General features: G+C 37.8%; 1 protein-coding gene across 8 annotated transcripts in view; it reads left to right on the forward strand.

The window, feature by feature from the left end:
• PLCH1 (phospholipase C eta 1) overlaps window positions 1–17,773 on the forward strand; it is a 239,344-nt gene that overhangs the window by 134,378 nt on the left and 87,193 nt on the right. For 7 of the 8 annotated variants that reach the window (XM_032262656.1, XM_032262690.1, XM_032262716.1 and 4 more), the window contains 2 exons: window positions 9,287–9,433; window positions 11,443–11,686. In XM_032262656.1, coding sequence (XP_032118547.1) covers window positions 9,287–9,433; window positions 11,443–11,686 — 391 coding nt within the window. Of the gene's footprint in view, window positions 1–8,895; window positions 9,195–9,286; window positions 9,434–11,442; window positions 11,687–17,773 lie in introns of those variants that run through there. The other variant, XM_032262681.1, reaches the window with a different exon arrangement.

Consider the following 17,773-nt stretch of genomic DNA (forward strand, 5'->3'; position numbering starts at 1 on the left):
GAAAAAAAAACTTAACAAACTGCACATTGCTTGTTCTTTAGTGGGAAGAATCAAGACTTAGTAAAAGTGAAGCTTTCCATGATTGTAAGCACATTAATTCATAAGCTTATATCATTTGTCTTCAAGGCCTTACTACTGGCAAGGAATAGCTTTTTAAGTGAAGCCATTTGCTGTGAAGAGCAGTTTTATATAAATTAACTATAATAAGCTTATATGTTATATATATTTATATAAAACTGCTCTTCATAGGTAATGGCTTCACTTAATGTTTTATTGATTGATTGATTGAGATCAGGGCCTTGTTCTGTCTCCCATGCTGGAGTGCAGTGGTGCAATCACAGCTCACTATAGCTTCAACCTCCTGGGTTCAAGAGATCTTCTAGCCTTAGCCTCCTGAGTAGCTGGGACTCTAGGTTTGTGCCACCAGACCTGGCTAATTTTTAAAATTTTTTTGTAGAGAACAGGTCTCCCTATGTTGCCCTGGCTGGTCTCGAGCTCATGGGCACAAGTGATCCTCTCGCCTTGGCCTCCTAAAGTGCTGAGATTACAGGTGTGAGCCACCACACCCAGCCAAGTAGTCATGTTTTATACAGAGATCATTTAAGAAAATCATGTCTGTAGTAAGACCTCCAGATGTTAATCAGTTTTTTTCTTTAAAACCATTCTAAAAGGCTTTCAGAAGAACTGGAATTTTGTCTCATTGAAAGATAAAATAACATTTATGAAAGCTAGATCAGCTGTTTTATAAACTCACACAACATAGAGAAAAATGCCTTTTAGGTTGAGGAAAGTAGGATATTCAGTTACCTTCTGAAGTTCACAGACCAGAACTCTGTTTGCTCCCTTCTTTGTACCCACAAAACTGTGGGCAGTTGCTGTTACCAAGCTGCTGTGCCCATAAACTAGATCTCTCAGCACCTGCTATGTACCAAGTCCCAAAATAGGTGTTGGGTTTGGGCTCATTATTAAACACACATATCCTTTACTTCTGCTCTGATGGTTTTAGGAAATCTCCCTTTCCTTACTTTTTGACAAACATGACCTGCATCATTTTGTGCTTTTTCCACATAGAAATGAAATTGTTTTCAGAAGCTAATCTCGTTCAGTTACCCATATTTACTCTTATCTGTGGAAGCTAGCAAGAAATTAGTTCACATTTTTCATGTACCTTTTTACTAAAAAGATTGTCTTGCAAAGGACCTGGACTTTGTGTGTATGTGTGTGTGTGTGTGCACATGTGGACGCGCATGCACGCATGCACACACCTGATAATTCAATTTAGTGATCAGTGTCCCAGAATATATATGTTCATAAAAGAGTGCAAATGATATTCTTGTATGATCCTAATCGGGGCATATGGTCATGATTCTGTATGTGAAAACCTGTCTCAAGGTATCTTCTGTAGTGCAGAATGATCAGAGCACCAAGTGTGCATATTACTGCTAGAGGTGATTTTGCCTGTTGGTTCTTTCAAAGACTAGAACAAGGAAATACATGCAGGTGTGTAAACACGTACACATATACACAAACATGCAAATATATATACACAAATATGTATATATATATGTGTGTGTGTGTATAGATTACTTTCTGTTTACATATTATAGTCATGTACCACATAATGATATTTCAGTAAATGGTATACCACATAAATGACAGTGGTTCCCTTGAGATTATGATACCATATTTTTATTGTACCTTTTCTATGTTTAATATGCAGATACTTACCATTGTGTTACAATGCCTATAGTATTCAGTACAGTAGCATGTTGTATATGTTTGTAGCCTAGGAGCAGTAGGGGTTATATGTTAGAGCCTAGGTGTGCAACATGCTGTGCAATATAGGTCTGTGTAAATACACTCTATCATGTACACACAATGACAAACTCACCTAATGTCACATTTCTCAGAATGTATCCTTGCCCTTAAGAGATGCAGGATTGTGTTACTTTCTGTTGTTTTCGCCTTCGCACTCTTAGTGATTTAATTTTAAATATGTGGGATACTAAGAGAGGTGTCATTCCCTTTCTTATCCTTTCTTCTTGATTCTCTCTCATTCTTATAGGTAATGAGGATCATTGTTTTCTGATTTATCCTTCTTGGGTTTCTTTTTGTAACGATAAGCAGATATTTGTATATTTAAGCAATTTCCCCCCTTCTTTCTTACACAAAAGATATCATACTACATATGCCTGTTTATACTTTGTTTTACTGAAATCTCCTGGAAGTTATTCAATATCAGTTCATAGAGATCTTCCTTATTATCTTTTACACATACATAGTATTCCATTGTTTATTTTACTCGGCAGGCTTCTATTCAGGATAATTTTTACCTTAAGTGCCAGTGGAAGAGTTTAACATGATGTGGTAGGGCTGGAGGAAGGAAAAGAAGGTAAGAAACAACGTAGTCATCATAGGAAATGCAAAAACATTATGCTAAGTGAAAGGCCAAGCACAAAAGGCTGCAGATGATATGATTTTATTTATATGAACTATCCAGGAAAGTCCCATTTATTGAGATAGAAAGTAATGTGTTTCCTTGGTTGTCCAGGACTATGGGAAAAATGAGGAGTGATTGCAAATGGGCATGAGGGATAACGGAAACATTGTACGATCAGACTGTCACACAACTCTGTAAATAAACTCAAGTAAATGAATTGTACGTTTAAAACAGTTGAATTTTATTGCATATCAGTGATGCCTCAGTAAAGCTGTAAAAAAAAAATCAGCATCAGGTGGCATGTATGATATTCCTAATAGAATGTGATTATTTCTGATTCAAACATAATTTTTTAAAAAATTTATTTATTATACTTTAAGTTCTGGGGTACATGTGCAGATTGTGCAGGTTTATTACATAGATATACACGTGACATGGTGGTGGTTTGCTGCATCCATCGCCCCATTGCCCCAAGAGCAGGAGGTAGGGGTATTGGGGAGGGATAGCATTAGGAGAAATACCTAATTTTCCCCAGCCCGCCGCCCCCCGGGCCCCAGTGTGTGATGTTGTGATGTTTCCCTCCCTGTGTCCGTGTGTTCTCATTGTTCAGCACCCACTTATGAGTGAGAACATGCAGTGTCAAACATAATTTGAAGAATTAAACCTTCTTAGATGTCATATATACTTGGTTGAAATCTTGAGAACCTTCCTCTAAATAATATATAGTTATCATATATGTATATATATCCAAATAATATATACATGTGTATAATCATATATGTATATATCCAAGTGATATATACATATATAACATAAATGATATTAATATGTTACCTCAAATCAGAAGTGTATTTTTTTTACAGCATTTTCTGCTTGAGGGATTTAGTGACCTTATAGCCCCTAAGGAAATTTACTTACATTAAACTGCTTGTGGCAGAAAGAGTTGATTTAATTCTGTTAAAAAGTTGAATTCTAAAAGACCTTGTAGACCACATTATTATGCCTTTTCTTTTATTGATGGAACTCTATTAAGAGTTTTAAAACTCTAATTTTGTAATAAAGTTAGGAATATAGTTTTCAACTCATCTCTTCTGCTCTTTAAATATTTATGCTACTCTGTTAGGCGGCCATTAAAATAATTATTAAGACTGGTAGAAACATGGAAAGCTGTTATAATACAAATGAAAAAAGCAGAGTGCCAAATGGCTTAAATATCACAATTTCAACTAATGCAACACATTTTTATACATGTGGAGGTCTAGAGCATAACAGATACAAACAATATTTGTGCTATGTGATGGGCTGGTAGGTGTTTCTCTCTTAATATGCTTGGATGTTGCTGCATTGTATCCAAATAAACTTGGTTTTTAGCTGTATTAAGGCTACCATAAAGGAGAATGTAGAATCAAAGGGTTGGTGTACATACTGACAGCTGCCAGAATCTGTAACCTGCATTTGGAGATTTTTCTCAGAGAACCTTCAGCACTGGAAATGTGCGTGATGAAGTTAAATCATTGTAAGCCACTAGAAATTTTCCCTGTTTACCTGTAGCAAAGCCATTCTTATTCTCTTTTATGGAATCTACCTATAGAGCATGGGTGGACAGTGATTTTTATAGGGGTTTTAACTGCTTTTAATCGTTTCTGTTGGAGGCAGAATAGGAAGAAATTGGCTTGTGCTGACATGTGAGTGATCTAGATGAGACTGGAAGAATATTTTTTCTGTGTTGTTGGTGACTTTTGCTCACTGCAATGAGTTGCAAAGAGTTATTGAGTGTGCTTCTTCTCTGGTTAGTTTTATAATTACAAGGGGTTGTCAACTGTCATGTTTGGGGAAGGGAAAAGTAGGTTAGATGAATCTCAAGATTTCAGTGGACTTGATTTTTCTTTTTTAAAATTTTTATTTATTTGTTTATTTATTTATTTATATTATACTTTAAGTTCTGGGGTACACGTGCAGAATGCACAGGTTTGTTACATGAGCATACACGTGCCATGGTGGTTTGCTGCATCCATCCCCCCATCATCTACATTAGGTATTTCTCCTAATGTTAGCTCTCCCCAATCCCCCCACCCCCTGCTGTCCCTCCCCTAGCCCCCTCACCCCCAGACAAGCCCCGGCGTGTGATGTTCCCTTTCCTTGTGTCCATGTGTTCTCATTGTTCAACACCCACTTATGAGTGAGAACATGCAGCGTTTGATTTTCTGTTCTTGTGTCAGTTTGCTGAGAATGATGGTTTCCAGCTTCATCCATGTCCCTGCAAAGGACAAGAACTCATCCTTTTTTATGGCTGCATAGTATTCCATGCTGTATATGTGCCACATTTTCTTTTTCCAGTCTATCATTGATGGCATTTGGGTTGCTTCCAAGTATTTGCTGTTGTAACAGTGCTTCAATAAACACACGTGTGCATGTGTCTTTACAATTGAATGTTTTATAATCCTTTGGGTATATACCCAGTAATGGGATTACTGGGTCAAATGGTATTTCTAATTCTAGATCCTTGAGGAATTGCCACACTGTCTTCCACAATGGTTGAACTAATTTACGCTCCCACCAACAGTGTAAAAGTGTTCCTATTTCTCCACATCCTCTCTAGCATCTGTTGTATCCAGATTTTTAAATGATTGCCATTCTAACTGGCATAAGATGGTATCTCAATGTGGTTTTGATTTGCATTTCTCTAATGACCAGTGATGGTGAGCTTTTTTTTTATGTTTGTTGGTTGCATAAATGTCTTCTTTTGAAAAGTGTCTGTTCATGTCCTTTGCCCACTTTTTGATGGGGTTGTTTGTTTTTTTCTTGTAAATTTGTTTAAGTTCTTTATAGATTCTGGATATTAGCCCGTTGTCAGATGGGGTAGATCACAAAACTTTTTTCCCATTCTGTTGTTGCTGGTTCACTATAATGATAGTTTCTTTTGCTGTGCAGAAGCTCTTAAGTTTAATTAGATGCCATTTGTCTATTTTGGCTTTTGTTTCCATTGCTTTTGGTCATGAAGTCCTTACCCATGCCTATGTCCTGAATGGTATTGCCTGGGTTTTCTTCTAGGGTTTTTATGGTGTTAGGTCTTATGTTTAAATCTTTAATCCATCTGGAGTTAATTTTTATATAAGTTGTAGGGAAGAGATCCAGTTTCAGCTTCCTGCATATGGCTATCAAGTTTTCCCAACACTGTTTATTAAATAGGGAATCCTTTTCCCATTGCTTGTTTTTGTCAGGTTTGTCAAAGATCAGATGGTTGCAGATGTGTGGTGTTACTTCTGAGGCCTCTGTTCTGTTCCATTGGTCTATATTGATTTTTCAATTTACGTCTATACAAATGGCTTGTCTATGTGATAGGGAGCAATCAGGGAGAAAGCATAAAGCAGCTACATAAACAATTTAAGAAGCATATTGTTTCAGACTCAGGGTATCATAGATACATTATATGATTTATATGATTTTATGCTGAAACAATATGATGTAGATACACTGTTTCTGTTAAAATGTTGAGGTGTTATAGCCATGGCAGTTCCATTTCAGGTAAAGGAAAAGGAGCTGAGAAAGGAAAGAGGGAGATTGTTTATAAAAATGCTGTTAGATTTCTGATAATATATTTAACTCAGTTTTCCACTCTGGCTTAAACAATTTATTTTATTCTATCTTCCCAAGGAAACATCTTCCTAAATTATATTTTTTAGCCAGCCAATCCTTTGCACAGATATACCTAGTGAGCCTCTCATTGCCAGTGGATCAGAATCTTAACCAGCCTCCCCAGTCCCCCCACAACCTGGTCTTATCTAGCTCATGGAATTATACATTCTGTAGATTACATTTTGAGTCACTCTTCCAAAGGTAGAGGCTCATATTTTCTCTTTTCTCTGATTATAGTCTACCCATACCCTTTTCTGTCCCCAAGTCTTCATCGATGGTGTCTTATTACTACATTTCTCCACATTTCGGCCTACTCTGTTATTTTTCTTTGATCTCCCATAGTAGTTCTGTGTTTACTTCTGACTGGGCACTTATTTTTAACTATTTCAATAATAATAAAACTATAGTAGTGTCTTATTCAGCTTGAGTTATTATAATAAAATGCCATAGATTGAGTAGTTTAAGCAATAGACATTCATTTCTCACAATACTGGATGCTGAAAAATCGAAGATCAAAGTCCCAACAGATTCACTTCCTGGTGAGGGTTCTTTTCCTAGCTTGCAGATGACTGCCTTCTTGCTATATCCTCATATGGGGGATGGTGGAGATGGAGAGAGAGAGAGATCATGGAGGCCCCACTTATATGACCTCATCTGTGTTTAATTACCACCCAAAAGACCCAATCTCCAAATACCATCACACTGAGAGTTAGGGCTTCAACAATGAATTTGGGGACAATACACATTCAGTCTGTTACAAATAGTTACCATTTTTAGTGTTTAGGATATGCCAGCTACTGTTTTTAGTACTTTACATGAATTAACTAATTCAATCCTTACCTCAATTCAGTAAGTATATAATTATCCCCATTTTATAAATAAGGAAATGAGTTACTAACTATGTATAGTTGTACAGCTAGTAAGTAGCAGATCTGGAATTCTACCCCAACCTGGAACCAGACAGGATTCTTCACCACAGCTCTGAATTGCCATTAATAAGTATCCTTCATAGATGTTTCATTCTCTTAAAATTTGTACTCTTTAAGGTCAAAGACAAAGTCTCCTTGTTCTTTGCTTCACCTCATGACATAGTCTTGTGCCTGGAACAGGAAGTTGGTCTGTAAACATCTGTTTATTGGTGTGATCTATTGTCAGTGGTCAGTGAAGTTCTAATAGTTTTTCTGGGAATTTTGGCTTGGTTGGTTTGATTTGGTGGTTTTGTTTTGAAACTTTCAAAAGTTTGTGAGATGATTAACGTGGCTGTCAATAATTCAAATATGTAGCTTTCATTGCCTAAAAGAATGATGTTCAGTGGTGGTTGAATATACTAATTTACGTGAGACTAAATCTCAAATTTTGTTCTGTGCTTTAAAGTAAGCATTTTAAGTTTGTGTGTTTATTTTCTTAAGTAATTTTTTTCTTTTCTTTTTTTTTGAGACAGAGTTTTGCTCTTGTCATCCAGGCTGGAGTGCAATGAGGTGATCTTGGCTCACTGCAACTTCTTTCTCCCGGGTTCATGTGATTCTCCTGCCTCAACCTCCCAAGTAGCTGAAATTACAGGCGCCCACCACCATGGACAGCTAATTTTTGTATTTTTGGTAGAGACCGGGTTTCACTATGTTGGCCAGGCTGGTTTCAAACTCCTGACCTCAGGTGATCTACCACCGCGGCCTCCCAAAGTGCTGGCATTACAGGTGTGAGCCACTACGCCCAACTGTCTTAAGTAATTTTGTTATTATTTGGGTATTTGATATGTCAGATACAATGAATAAAAGCAATCTATACTTCACCTTCTTTGCAGTATCAAATCCTGAAACTATATTTAATTTTTTGCAGTTCCTCCTTGATTTATTTGAGGGAAGTAAAGACTTCATGGAGTAAATTGTGAAGATTGGTTATGTTGAAGTTACCTTTAATAGGTACCCTATGCATACAATATTAAACTGTTGGATGAGATTTTTTTTTCCTAGTAAAGATAAAATAGCCAAAAAGCTGAAGTCTAATATTCCTGAAATTTGTTTATTTTGTTTCTTTTATCTGTTGTTTTTAACCACATACTGCTTGATAAGGTCGGTACTCAGAACTAGGTATTTTGAGTGCTCTAATGGTTTATACATATGCCTGTATATTAGTTGGTAATCTTTGTGAACCAAAGCTATTTCTGGCTGATATAATAAAAAATATTTGGAAGAGTACTGGATAACTTGCAGAATCAAGGGGAAAATGGGATCATTTGTCAGTCTTAAGAAGAATAAGAATTGTAACAACTGTCACATTTTAGAGTCACCAACCAGGAGTATCTCAGTTGTTGAATGGCTCAATTCTGTTTTCAAGCAATGATCTGCTCAGGATTTATGTTCTTGGGAGGGGGTCAGATTTGCTCCAAGCTTAAGTCAGGTGTATCTATTCTTTCATTGCGGTGATTTGCAGGCCACCAAAGGCATATTAAATGGTAGAAGAATGTTTTTAAGGGAACAGTTGGGGCACCACTTCCAAACAAGGGGAAACAGGCAAAAATAACAGATTCCTACGTTCATCCTAGGTTCATCAAAGCAGAGTGGATTTAAATGACAGCTTTAACTTGGACTATAAGTGATTTGGATATTACCTGGATTCATTCACCAAGTTATTCCTTTAGATGGATTATCTTAGCAGTTTAATGCATCAAAAAGTGTTTTGTGTTCAACTGTGAAAACTTGATTTTTTTCTGATTACATTTAAAACTAATATTTATTTAGCTGTTTTCAAACATCATATGTAGTTATAATCCAGTTTTAACAATCATCAGCATTTTGCCAATCTTGTATCTGTTGACTGCATTTAAAGTGTTATAAGATATTTTTATAATTGACTCTGTAAAAACTCACAAGACTTACAATGTCTGAGAACTTGCTTTAAGAACATAAATCCAAGTATCAAATGGTCGTAAGTCTCATACCAAAAAACAGAACAGAAGATAGCCCTGTGAAACAGTAATGCATTACTTACCTGGAAGTAAAAATTTTTTTTCCTGTTAGTAAGGCTTTTTACTGGCTTAGGCCTGATGAATCAATTCCTTAAAAACTCACTTTTCAGATGATCTCTACCAAATTTGTTCTGGTCCTTGGAGTCTTTGCAGGTGAATCAGATGTTTTATATGACTCTAAAACCTGGATACCAGTATGCCTATGCATTGTTTGATAGCTGGATACGTTCTCATTTCTTTTGCAGTTGAAAGATGCATGAGTATAATGCAGTCCGGGACACAGATGATCAAACTGAAACGTGGAAGCAAAGGGCTTGTTCGCCTCTTTTACCTGGATGAGCACCGGACACGTCTCCGATGGCGACCCTCTAGGAAGAGTGAAAAGGCGAAAAGTAAACAGATCTTTGAATTCTCTACTTGGCTTGACATAGTAACACATAGCTTATACTGAGTGGGCTCTTAAAGTTTCAGATCTGTGGAACTTTTACTTTTGTAAGTTTGGAGTTAGTTGATTTGGGATGTTGAGAGGCAGAATAGTGACCATCTTTGGGGAATTTAAATCCATAAAAGTTTTCTTGTCCATGAATACTGTAAATGGTAATATTTCCCCTGTGTTGGAGACATGATTTTTTGTTGTTGGAATATATGGTTTTACAGCCTGAGAGCTTTTATGTTCCTACAAATGGTGAGGGACATCATAAAGCTAATAAGCTTTAAAGTGTATTGCCATATTTTGAGCACTATTAAGTAATTAATGAATTAACAACACCATTTCAATTTATCAAGTAAGGTAGTTTTGATGTGACTCCTACTTAAAGCTTCTTTTTCCCACACCATGTTAGTCAGCTTTCCCTAGAGAAACACAATCAATAGGATAGATGGATGGATGGATGGATAGGTAGGTAGGTAGGTAGGTAGATAGATAGATAGATAGATGTATTAGAGAGGACTTAGAAGAATTAGCTCATGTGATTTTGGAGGCCAAGAAGTCACATGATAGGCCATCTGCAAGCTGGAGAACCAGGAAAGCTGGTGGTATAGCTCAGTTTGAGTCCAAAGGCCTGAGAAGCAGAGGAGATGACGGTATAATTCCAAGTCCAAGGTTGAACGCCTGAGATACGGTGACCACTGATGCAAGTCCCAGGGTGCAGAGGCGGCAGGACCTTGGGCTGAGCATAGGCTCATTTCTCTGTGAGTCATGTGGGAAATGAGTTGATACCAGAAAAAAATTGTGACCCTGCCATTAAGGCAGAAGTGAGGGGTAGATGGTGTATATAAATAATCAGTAGGATATACAACACTTCTGATTCCTACTGAAAAATAAACAAGCACACAAATCAAAAATAATTTGTTAGTCTGAAATTATCCTTCTTGCCCTGTGCTTCTTTGATCCAAACTTTCGTATTTGCTCAGCTACGCAAATAATGCTAATTTCTGTGACTCCAGCCACTCCGTAGTCTATCCATTGTCTACCTTTCCAGTTTTATTTCGCATAAGTCTCCTTCTCAAGCTTTCCAGTCCAGCATAAGTGGCCTGGTTAGCATCCCTGGAGTGGGCCTTATGTTTCTGTATCTTTTTCCGCCTCTCCTCTGGTGTCACCTTGCTCCTCTCCACTTCTCCAAGCTCTGCTCTGCCTTTGCCGCTTTAGCCCTATAGCATTTTCTCTAGGAATGCCAATTGCATTTAGCTCGGCTATTTAGGTGTCAGAAGTTTTTTTCCTTTCAGTTTTCTAATGATCTTCTTATGGATGTTGCAAAACACCAAAATGAGCTCTAGGTCTTTGCATATTTTCTCTAAATATGTAAACTATAAATTTGACATAGTCATTGCCACCTTTTCTACCAGTCTTTTTGCCCTAATTGGCATATCTAGTTTTTTACTACAGATTTCAACACATCCTGAATTCCTGCCTTAGGAAAACGTTGTCAAGACAGCTCAGGCAGTGTAAGTGCTATCTAGAGAATGTTTCTAGTGGGAAACAACAGGGCCAGGCTTTCACATTTAACTTGAAACCACAACTTGCAGGCAATTAATTTTTTCATGCTTATTTTTGTTTTTTTTTGGAGATGGAGTCTCGCTCTGTTTCCCAGGCTGGAGTGCTGTGGTGCAATCTCAGCTCACTGCAGCCTGCACCTCCCAAGTTCAAGCAATTCTCCTGCCCAAGCCTCTGGAGTAGCTGGGACTAAGGCACATGCCACCCAGGCTAGCCTTGAACTCCTGAGCTCAGTCCATCCACCTGCCTCGGCCTCCCAAAGTGCTGGGATTACAGGCGTGAGCCACCACGCTTGGCCTCATACTTATTTTTTATATTTAAAATGATTTTGCTTTTCTTGTTTCTTAGTACATGTAAATAAGTATCTTTGCCTGCTGTATAACTATGTGTATATCATTTTCTTCACAGTACTTATTGATTCCATTTACAAAGTGACTGAGGGTCGACAGTCTGAAATATTCCACAGACAAGCTGAGGGGAACTTTGACCCCAGCTGCTGCTTCACCATCTACCATGGCAACCACATGGAGTCCCTGGACCTCATCACCTCCAACCCCGAGGAGGCCCGCACCTGGATCACAGGCCTCAAGTACCTGATGGCTGGCATCAGTGATGAAGACTCCCTTGCCAAAAGGCAGAGGACCCATGACCAATATCCTTTCTAGAACTTTCTTTTGAGCTCTCTCTCTCTCTTGCTTGCTGTGTATATATATGGGTGTGTGTGTGAAGTAAGGATTAGACTGTTTTAATTTTTCCCATAATTTCCCTTTCTCTTTCTTTACCCCTCACACCCTTCTCTCCCCTCCTGACTCTCATTCCAAATTAATAAATGCATGAAATGTAGGGAAACTTAAACTTGTATGAACTCAGGAGGAAAATTCTTTGAAGAGACTCAATCTATCTCCACAATCAGAGGTCTCCAAATATAGCCTCAAGTTTCCTAAGAGAGAGGAAGTGCCCATTAAGTATCATTGCCTTTTTAAAATCATAGGAATATTCATTAACTGGGAAAACACTGATTTGGATTAGAGAAAATTCTACTTTGTTATGAAGTCAGTTTAGTTTAACAAATACTCTGTGAGTTGCAGTTAGGTACTGGGCACTGAGCTTTTTCCTGCTTTTTTTCTTTCTTTTTTTTGAGTTGGAGTTTTGCTCTTGTTGTCCAGGCTAGAGTGCAATGGCACAATCACTGCAACTTCTGCCTCCCAGGTTCAAGCAATTCTCCTGCCTCAGCCTCCCTAGTAGGTGGGATTACAGGTATGTGCCACCATGCCTGGCTAATTTTGTATTTTTAGTAGACACAGGATTTCTCCATGTTGGTCAGGCTGGTCTTGAACTCCTGACCTCAGGTGATCTGCCTGCCGTGATCTCCCAAAGTGTTGAGATTACAGGTGTGAGCCACTGTGCCCGGCCTGCTTTTTTTCCTCCTAACTTACAGTTTGGAGACTGAACTGATTGATACCAAAGGGGAAGTTATTTTTTTACTTACTAATACTTACCCTCTCTTAATTGCTTGAGAAACTGAAATCTAAGTCTCATTCTTGATTAAACCTTGCTTGTGATCCTGCAGTGCTGACAAGATAAATGATTAATGGGGTTGGTCTGCAGGCATCTTTCCTGCTAGGATTGACTGGGCATATAGCAAGGCCTTTCTGGGCTCAATTTCCTGATCTTTAAAGTGAGGGTATTAGGCTAGTTGACTGCTTTTGTTCCCTTCTTCACATTCTGAATGGCCTTAAAATACAGGTGTCTCTGTCCATGCAGAGAATAGAGCTACTCCCTTGCCATCATTGCTATGTGTGCCCTAATTTTTTCCCAGGGGTTGGTGATATATTTGTGCTGCTCTAGCTATAATCCCTTACCCAGGCTATTGTTGGAGCAGAATGGAAATAATTCAGCTCATGAAAGGATCTTGACAGTGTGAAAAGTCTGAGTTGATGAGCCATGATGTTTTCATCAATATTCACAGCATGCAAATAAAGGCAACTGGGATTTAGAAATGAAAAAAACACAAGCAGGATTTAACTTTCTGTGCTTAAGTCTGTTGGTTTGATTTCTAACTCTAACATTTGGTAAAAAACAACCAACCAAAAATACTGAATGTTTTCAGGTACAGATGTCAGAAACCATACTAACAGTGCCTTCCACAATAAAGAAAATTCAGTTTCTCATAAACAAGAGATCTGAGATGGGGCAGTTCCAGGGTCAGCTAATTCACTGGTTCAGTGATGTCATCAGGGACCCAGGTCCTGCCGTTCTCAGCATGTTGGCTTGGTCTTGCAGCTGACTGCCCTTTCGTCAGAGCTGCTGCAGCTTCAGACAGTAGCTCTAAGTACAGCCCTTCATAGAGTTAGCAGAGTTTCTTCTCACAATTTTTTTTTAAAGGGAACAGAAAAAAATTACCAGAAACCCCCCAAAAGACAACTTCTCATCTTTGCCCAAAATTACTATTGCTGGCTCATTCCTAAACCAGTCTCTTGCAGGAGAAATTAATTGACATGATTAAACTTTGATCTCAGAACCCTTTTTTTCCCCGCTTTTAGAAATTGAAGACTTGGGCTAGGTGCAGGGTCTCTTTGCTGTAATCACAGCACTTTAGGAGGCTGAGGTGGAAGGATCACTTGAGGCCAGGAGTTTGAGACCAGTCTGGGCAACATAGTGAGACCCCATCTTTACAAAAAAATTAAAAAGATTAGCCAGTGTGGTGGCACATGCCTGTAGTGCCAGCTACTCAGGAGGCTGAGATGGGAAGATTGCCTGAGCTCAGGAGTTGGAGGCAATGGTGAGCTATGGTTACACCACTGTACTCAAGCTTGGAGAGCAGAGCAAGACCCCGTCTCTTAAAAAGAAGAAAACTAACAAAAAACCCCTGAAGATTCTGAAAAGCTTTTGTTTATGTGGGATCTATTTATTGGTACTTGTCATATTAGAGATTAAATGTGAGACATAAAAATGTGTTTATAATAATAATGAACTCTGTTACATGTTAACATTTTTATAAAAAATATTTTTCAAAACAAAACAAGTTAGAAGAGTAGTATTGCTTTACCGTTTAACAAATCTCTTTAATGTCTGACAATGGAACATATGACTTCTCTTATCTGCTTCTGTGTTCAGTCTGTTGTGATGTGTGGTTTTGATTGAAATACACGAAGAAAATCTAGCTCACACAGACATGTAGTTGGAAAAGGACGAACTTCATGTTTATGGAGACCCCCAGGACTACACTCTGAGGGCAGTTGTATTAAACCAAGATTTACCTCCTCCTGTCCAGTTCCCACTCATCATTAAAGCACATGGCTTTTGGGTGCCTGAACAAAATCAAGGTTGTTGTAGCAAGGAAGAAGAAAGAGCAGTGGCCATAGGGGAAGCAACCAAATCTGGAAGCTTCTAGCCTCACCCAGTTAACTAGGAGAAGTTCACAGCACTCTAGAGCCTTAAGTCACTTATAGAAGTCTCTCTCATAATCCTTGAAAGAGACGAGTTAGAGATGGGCATAAACTGTCTTTTTGCTTTGTTGGTCAAAAGATTTTTGAAACTGTTTGTCCATGTTTACTGGCACTTGAAAGTTTTCATGTTCTATGGGATTCATTTCCTGAAAATATGCTGTTCAGAAAGCAGGTGTACTGTGGCACTACACAGAGAAGCAATTTTATATATAGAAGCAGTTGATTTTTTGTGTCAGTGAAGGAAAAAAAGGGAAATATAATAAATTAATGAATAGTAAAGAGGAAGCTGAAATAAAAAATGAGAAAGGTTATGTTGAGTCAGGGAATCACTTTAATACAGATTTGTCAGAATTTAATAGTGTTTTAGATAACATCCTAATAATGGGATTACATCCTTAATTTTACAAATATTTAATTCTACATTAATGAAGAGAACAGATTTGAGATGTTCGTAATTAGATTTCACTTAGGACTGAAAATTTTAACTGTGAAGGAATAATGAGAATAATGAATCTTAAATGGCTGCATGAGAAAATCCATCCAGTCTAGGGTGTAACTTACTTCTGCAGTATGGCCATGTTGAATGATGGCTATGATGCAGTGCTCATACTTACTAGAAGAAATCCAGTGTCATTAAGGGATCAGACCTGGTGCTGCACTGCCTAGGGTAAAGCCCCCACTCTCCCTGTACTGTGTAAATTTGGATAAATTACTTATGTTCTTTTGCCTTCAAGTCTTTTATCTGAAACATGGTAATGATGATAATGATGGTATCCACAATAGAGCTGTGTGAAGATCAAGTGAGTATATTTACATAGTCTTTAGAACACTGCCTAGCACCTAATAAGCACTTTACAAGTAATAGGAACTGTTGTCATTGCTAAAAAGAGGTAGAGTGGCAAATCTTTAGCTTTCCTATTCGGGTAAATGAAAGCCTGAATTCTCAGCAGATCTGTATGCAAAGATGATAGTGATGGATCAGCAATTTTCTCCATCAGACCGTTCTCCTTCATATTTTCCCCTCCTTATCTTATGACCCTATGAGGGAAATTATTACCTCCAGAAGGCTTTAGGCAGCCTGTTATGCATGTTGTAAATTCAGACTTTATTCTTTCCCCACAAACTGCTGGGCAAATCTGGCCCACTCCTGATTTTTGTGTGAACTCCTGAGCTAAGAATACGTTTTAAATGGTTAAAAAAATCAAAAGAAAAACATTTTATGACCTGTGAAAATTATTTGAAATTAAAATCTCAGGGTTCATAAATAAAGCTTTATTGGAACACAACCATGTTCATTAATTTATGTCTGTATGGCTACTTTCTCATGACAGTGACTGAGTGGAATAGTTGCAGCTGAGAGCAAATGTCCTGCAAAACTTAAAATATTCACTATCAGGCCCTTTACAGAAAAGTCTGCCCTCCCCTGTAGTAGACAGGATCATTCAATGCTTTACATGCTCCTACAGTCTCTTCACAGAAAATCCTAGACCATTACTTTGCAATCAGTCTCACTCAGATTCCTCTGTGGAATGACTGATTTCTCTTTTTAAACTTATTATATGTGTGGCTATAAATTATTAATTCAGGGCTTTATTGGGCACTCATACCTTAATTATAAAGAACATGTTTAAGATATCAGGACATTTTTACCTGGAGTTTTATACCATGTGAACCATTACTGGAAAGAATAGCTTTTTCATTTATGAAATCTTAGGGTTGGAAGGGATTTCAAGGTTAAAAGTTGTGCTCCTTGACATTGTAGGTGAAGAAACGGAGGCTTCAAGAGGTGTTGTGAGTAAACCACGGTCACAGGGCGAAGTAAGCAGTAGAATTAGGACTAGTGTATATTTCTTGGTTTGATTCCACCTCTGTTTCTACTTTACCAGTCCCCTAAACCAATAGTCAAGGCCAGTTTCCATGTTGGTGCTAAAGGCTTTGCAAACACAGGCTTATCCTAAAGGATTGTATCTGCAGAATACAGTCATGCTTAGGGTTTGGCTGTCCCTGCCTCTTCTCTGGAGAAGACTTTGAGAGGCTTTGATAAAGAATTATAGAATAAAATGATAAAAATATTACTGCCATTGGACTCCTTTCATCACTTCCTTGAACTCCAGCCATATACTTTGTGGAACACAGAGTAGTGTCCACAGTCGAAAGCCCCAAGTGGGTGCTGCATGCCTTGAAAACACAAAAAAATGAGACTCAGGCACCTATTAGTTAATTGTGCCAAATGTTTCACCCTTTTGGTTCTTCAGTTAATTTTCCCCCAGATCTGGAACTCCCTTTAACTTTTAGGGATCATATAAAATGAAGTCCTAACAAGTCTATGGGGAAAAATTGAACTAGAAAGAGCTGAGCTACTTATTTTAAAATGTTTTAAAGGGAAAAAATGTGAAATAAGGTATTTACAAAGTATGAAATAAGGAAATCTGAAAATCTCCTCTATTTAATTTTAGAAGGAATAATACTTTACCCGTCTGGGTGCTTTTATTTTCTGAGGTATAATCTACAGTCATAATCTGAATTGCATAGAAAATGGAAATATGCTATGCCCTCTCCTCTGATACACATTCATTCTCCCATTTTTTGGTTTTAAAACTATAGCTTTCTCTTACTTTGATTCTCTGGTTTCTTCTATCATCTTATTCCTTTACTCTCCATCACCCTTCAAACTTTGAAGTTTAATTCAGTTTTCTAAATTTGCACACAATACCTGCTTTTGTAACCTACCCCTCAACAACTATGAATCATCCATTTAAAAAAATCCTTTGCTAAAAGTTAACTGGGAATTTTCAATTCCTGTATTTATTACCATTTCATCTGCTGTATCACTATGTAAAGCAACCTAAGGCTTCTCTCATTGAGGATCCTTTAAAATTTCGGTTCACATGGTGTAAATCTTCTGTATCTAAACTCAGACTCTTATTCCCAGTCACCCCATCTCAGACCTGAGCTTTGAGGCCACCTCCTAGCACATTATACTCGTATTTCACATTACCTGCCTGTGATTTAGAAATTTGGGCTGATTAGGTGAGAACCATTAAAGCTAGTAATAGGAAGAGAAGCATAGTGTAGAGACAGACCTTATGTGTGGAAGAGCATGCTAGATCAGGTACAAAAGGCCTGGGTTGAGACCTGGTTCTCATACTAATTCTTACCATATTTCTCCCTCTCCTCTCATTTTATAGCTTTATCTGAACAATAAAGAGATTGAACTAGATGGCCTAATTTGCTAAATGTTGGAGTGGGACTGAGAAAAGAGAATTGAAAAGAAAAAGATACTAGGTAAA

Source organism: Sapajus apella, unplaced genomic scaffold, assembly GCF_009761245.1.
Source record: "Sapajus apella isolate SASKATOON/1434 unplaced genomic scaffold, GSC_monkey_1.0 scaffold4, whole genome shotgun sequence".
Lineage (NCBI taxonomy): Eukaryota > Metazoa > Chordata > Mammalia > Primates > Cebidae > Sapajus > Sapajus apella.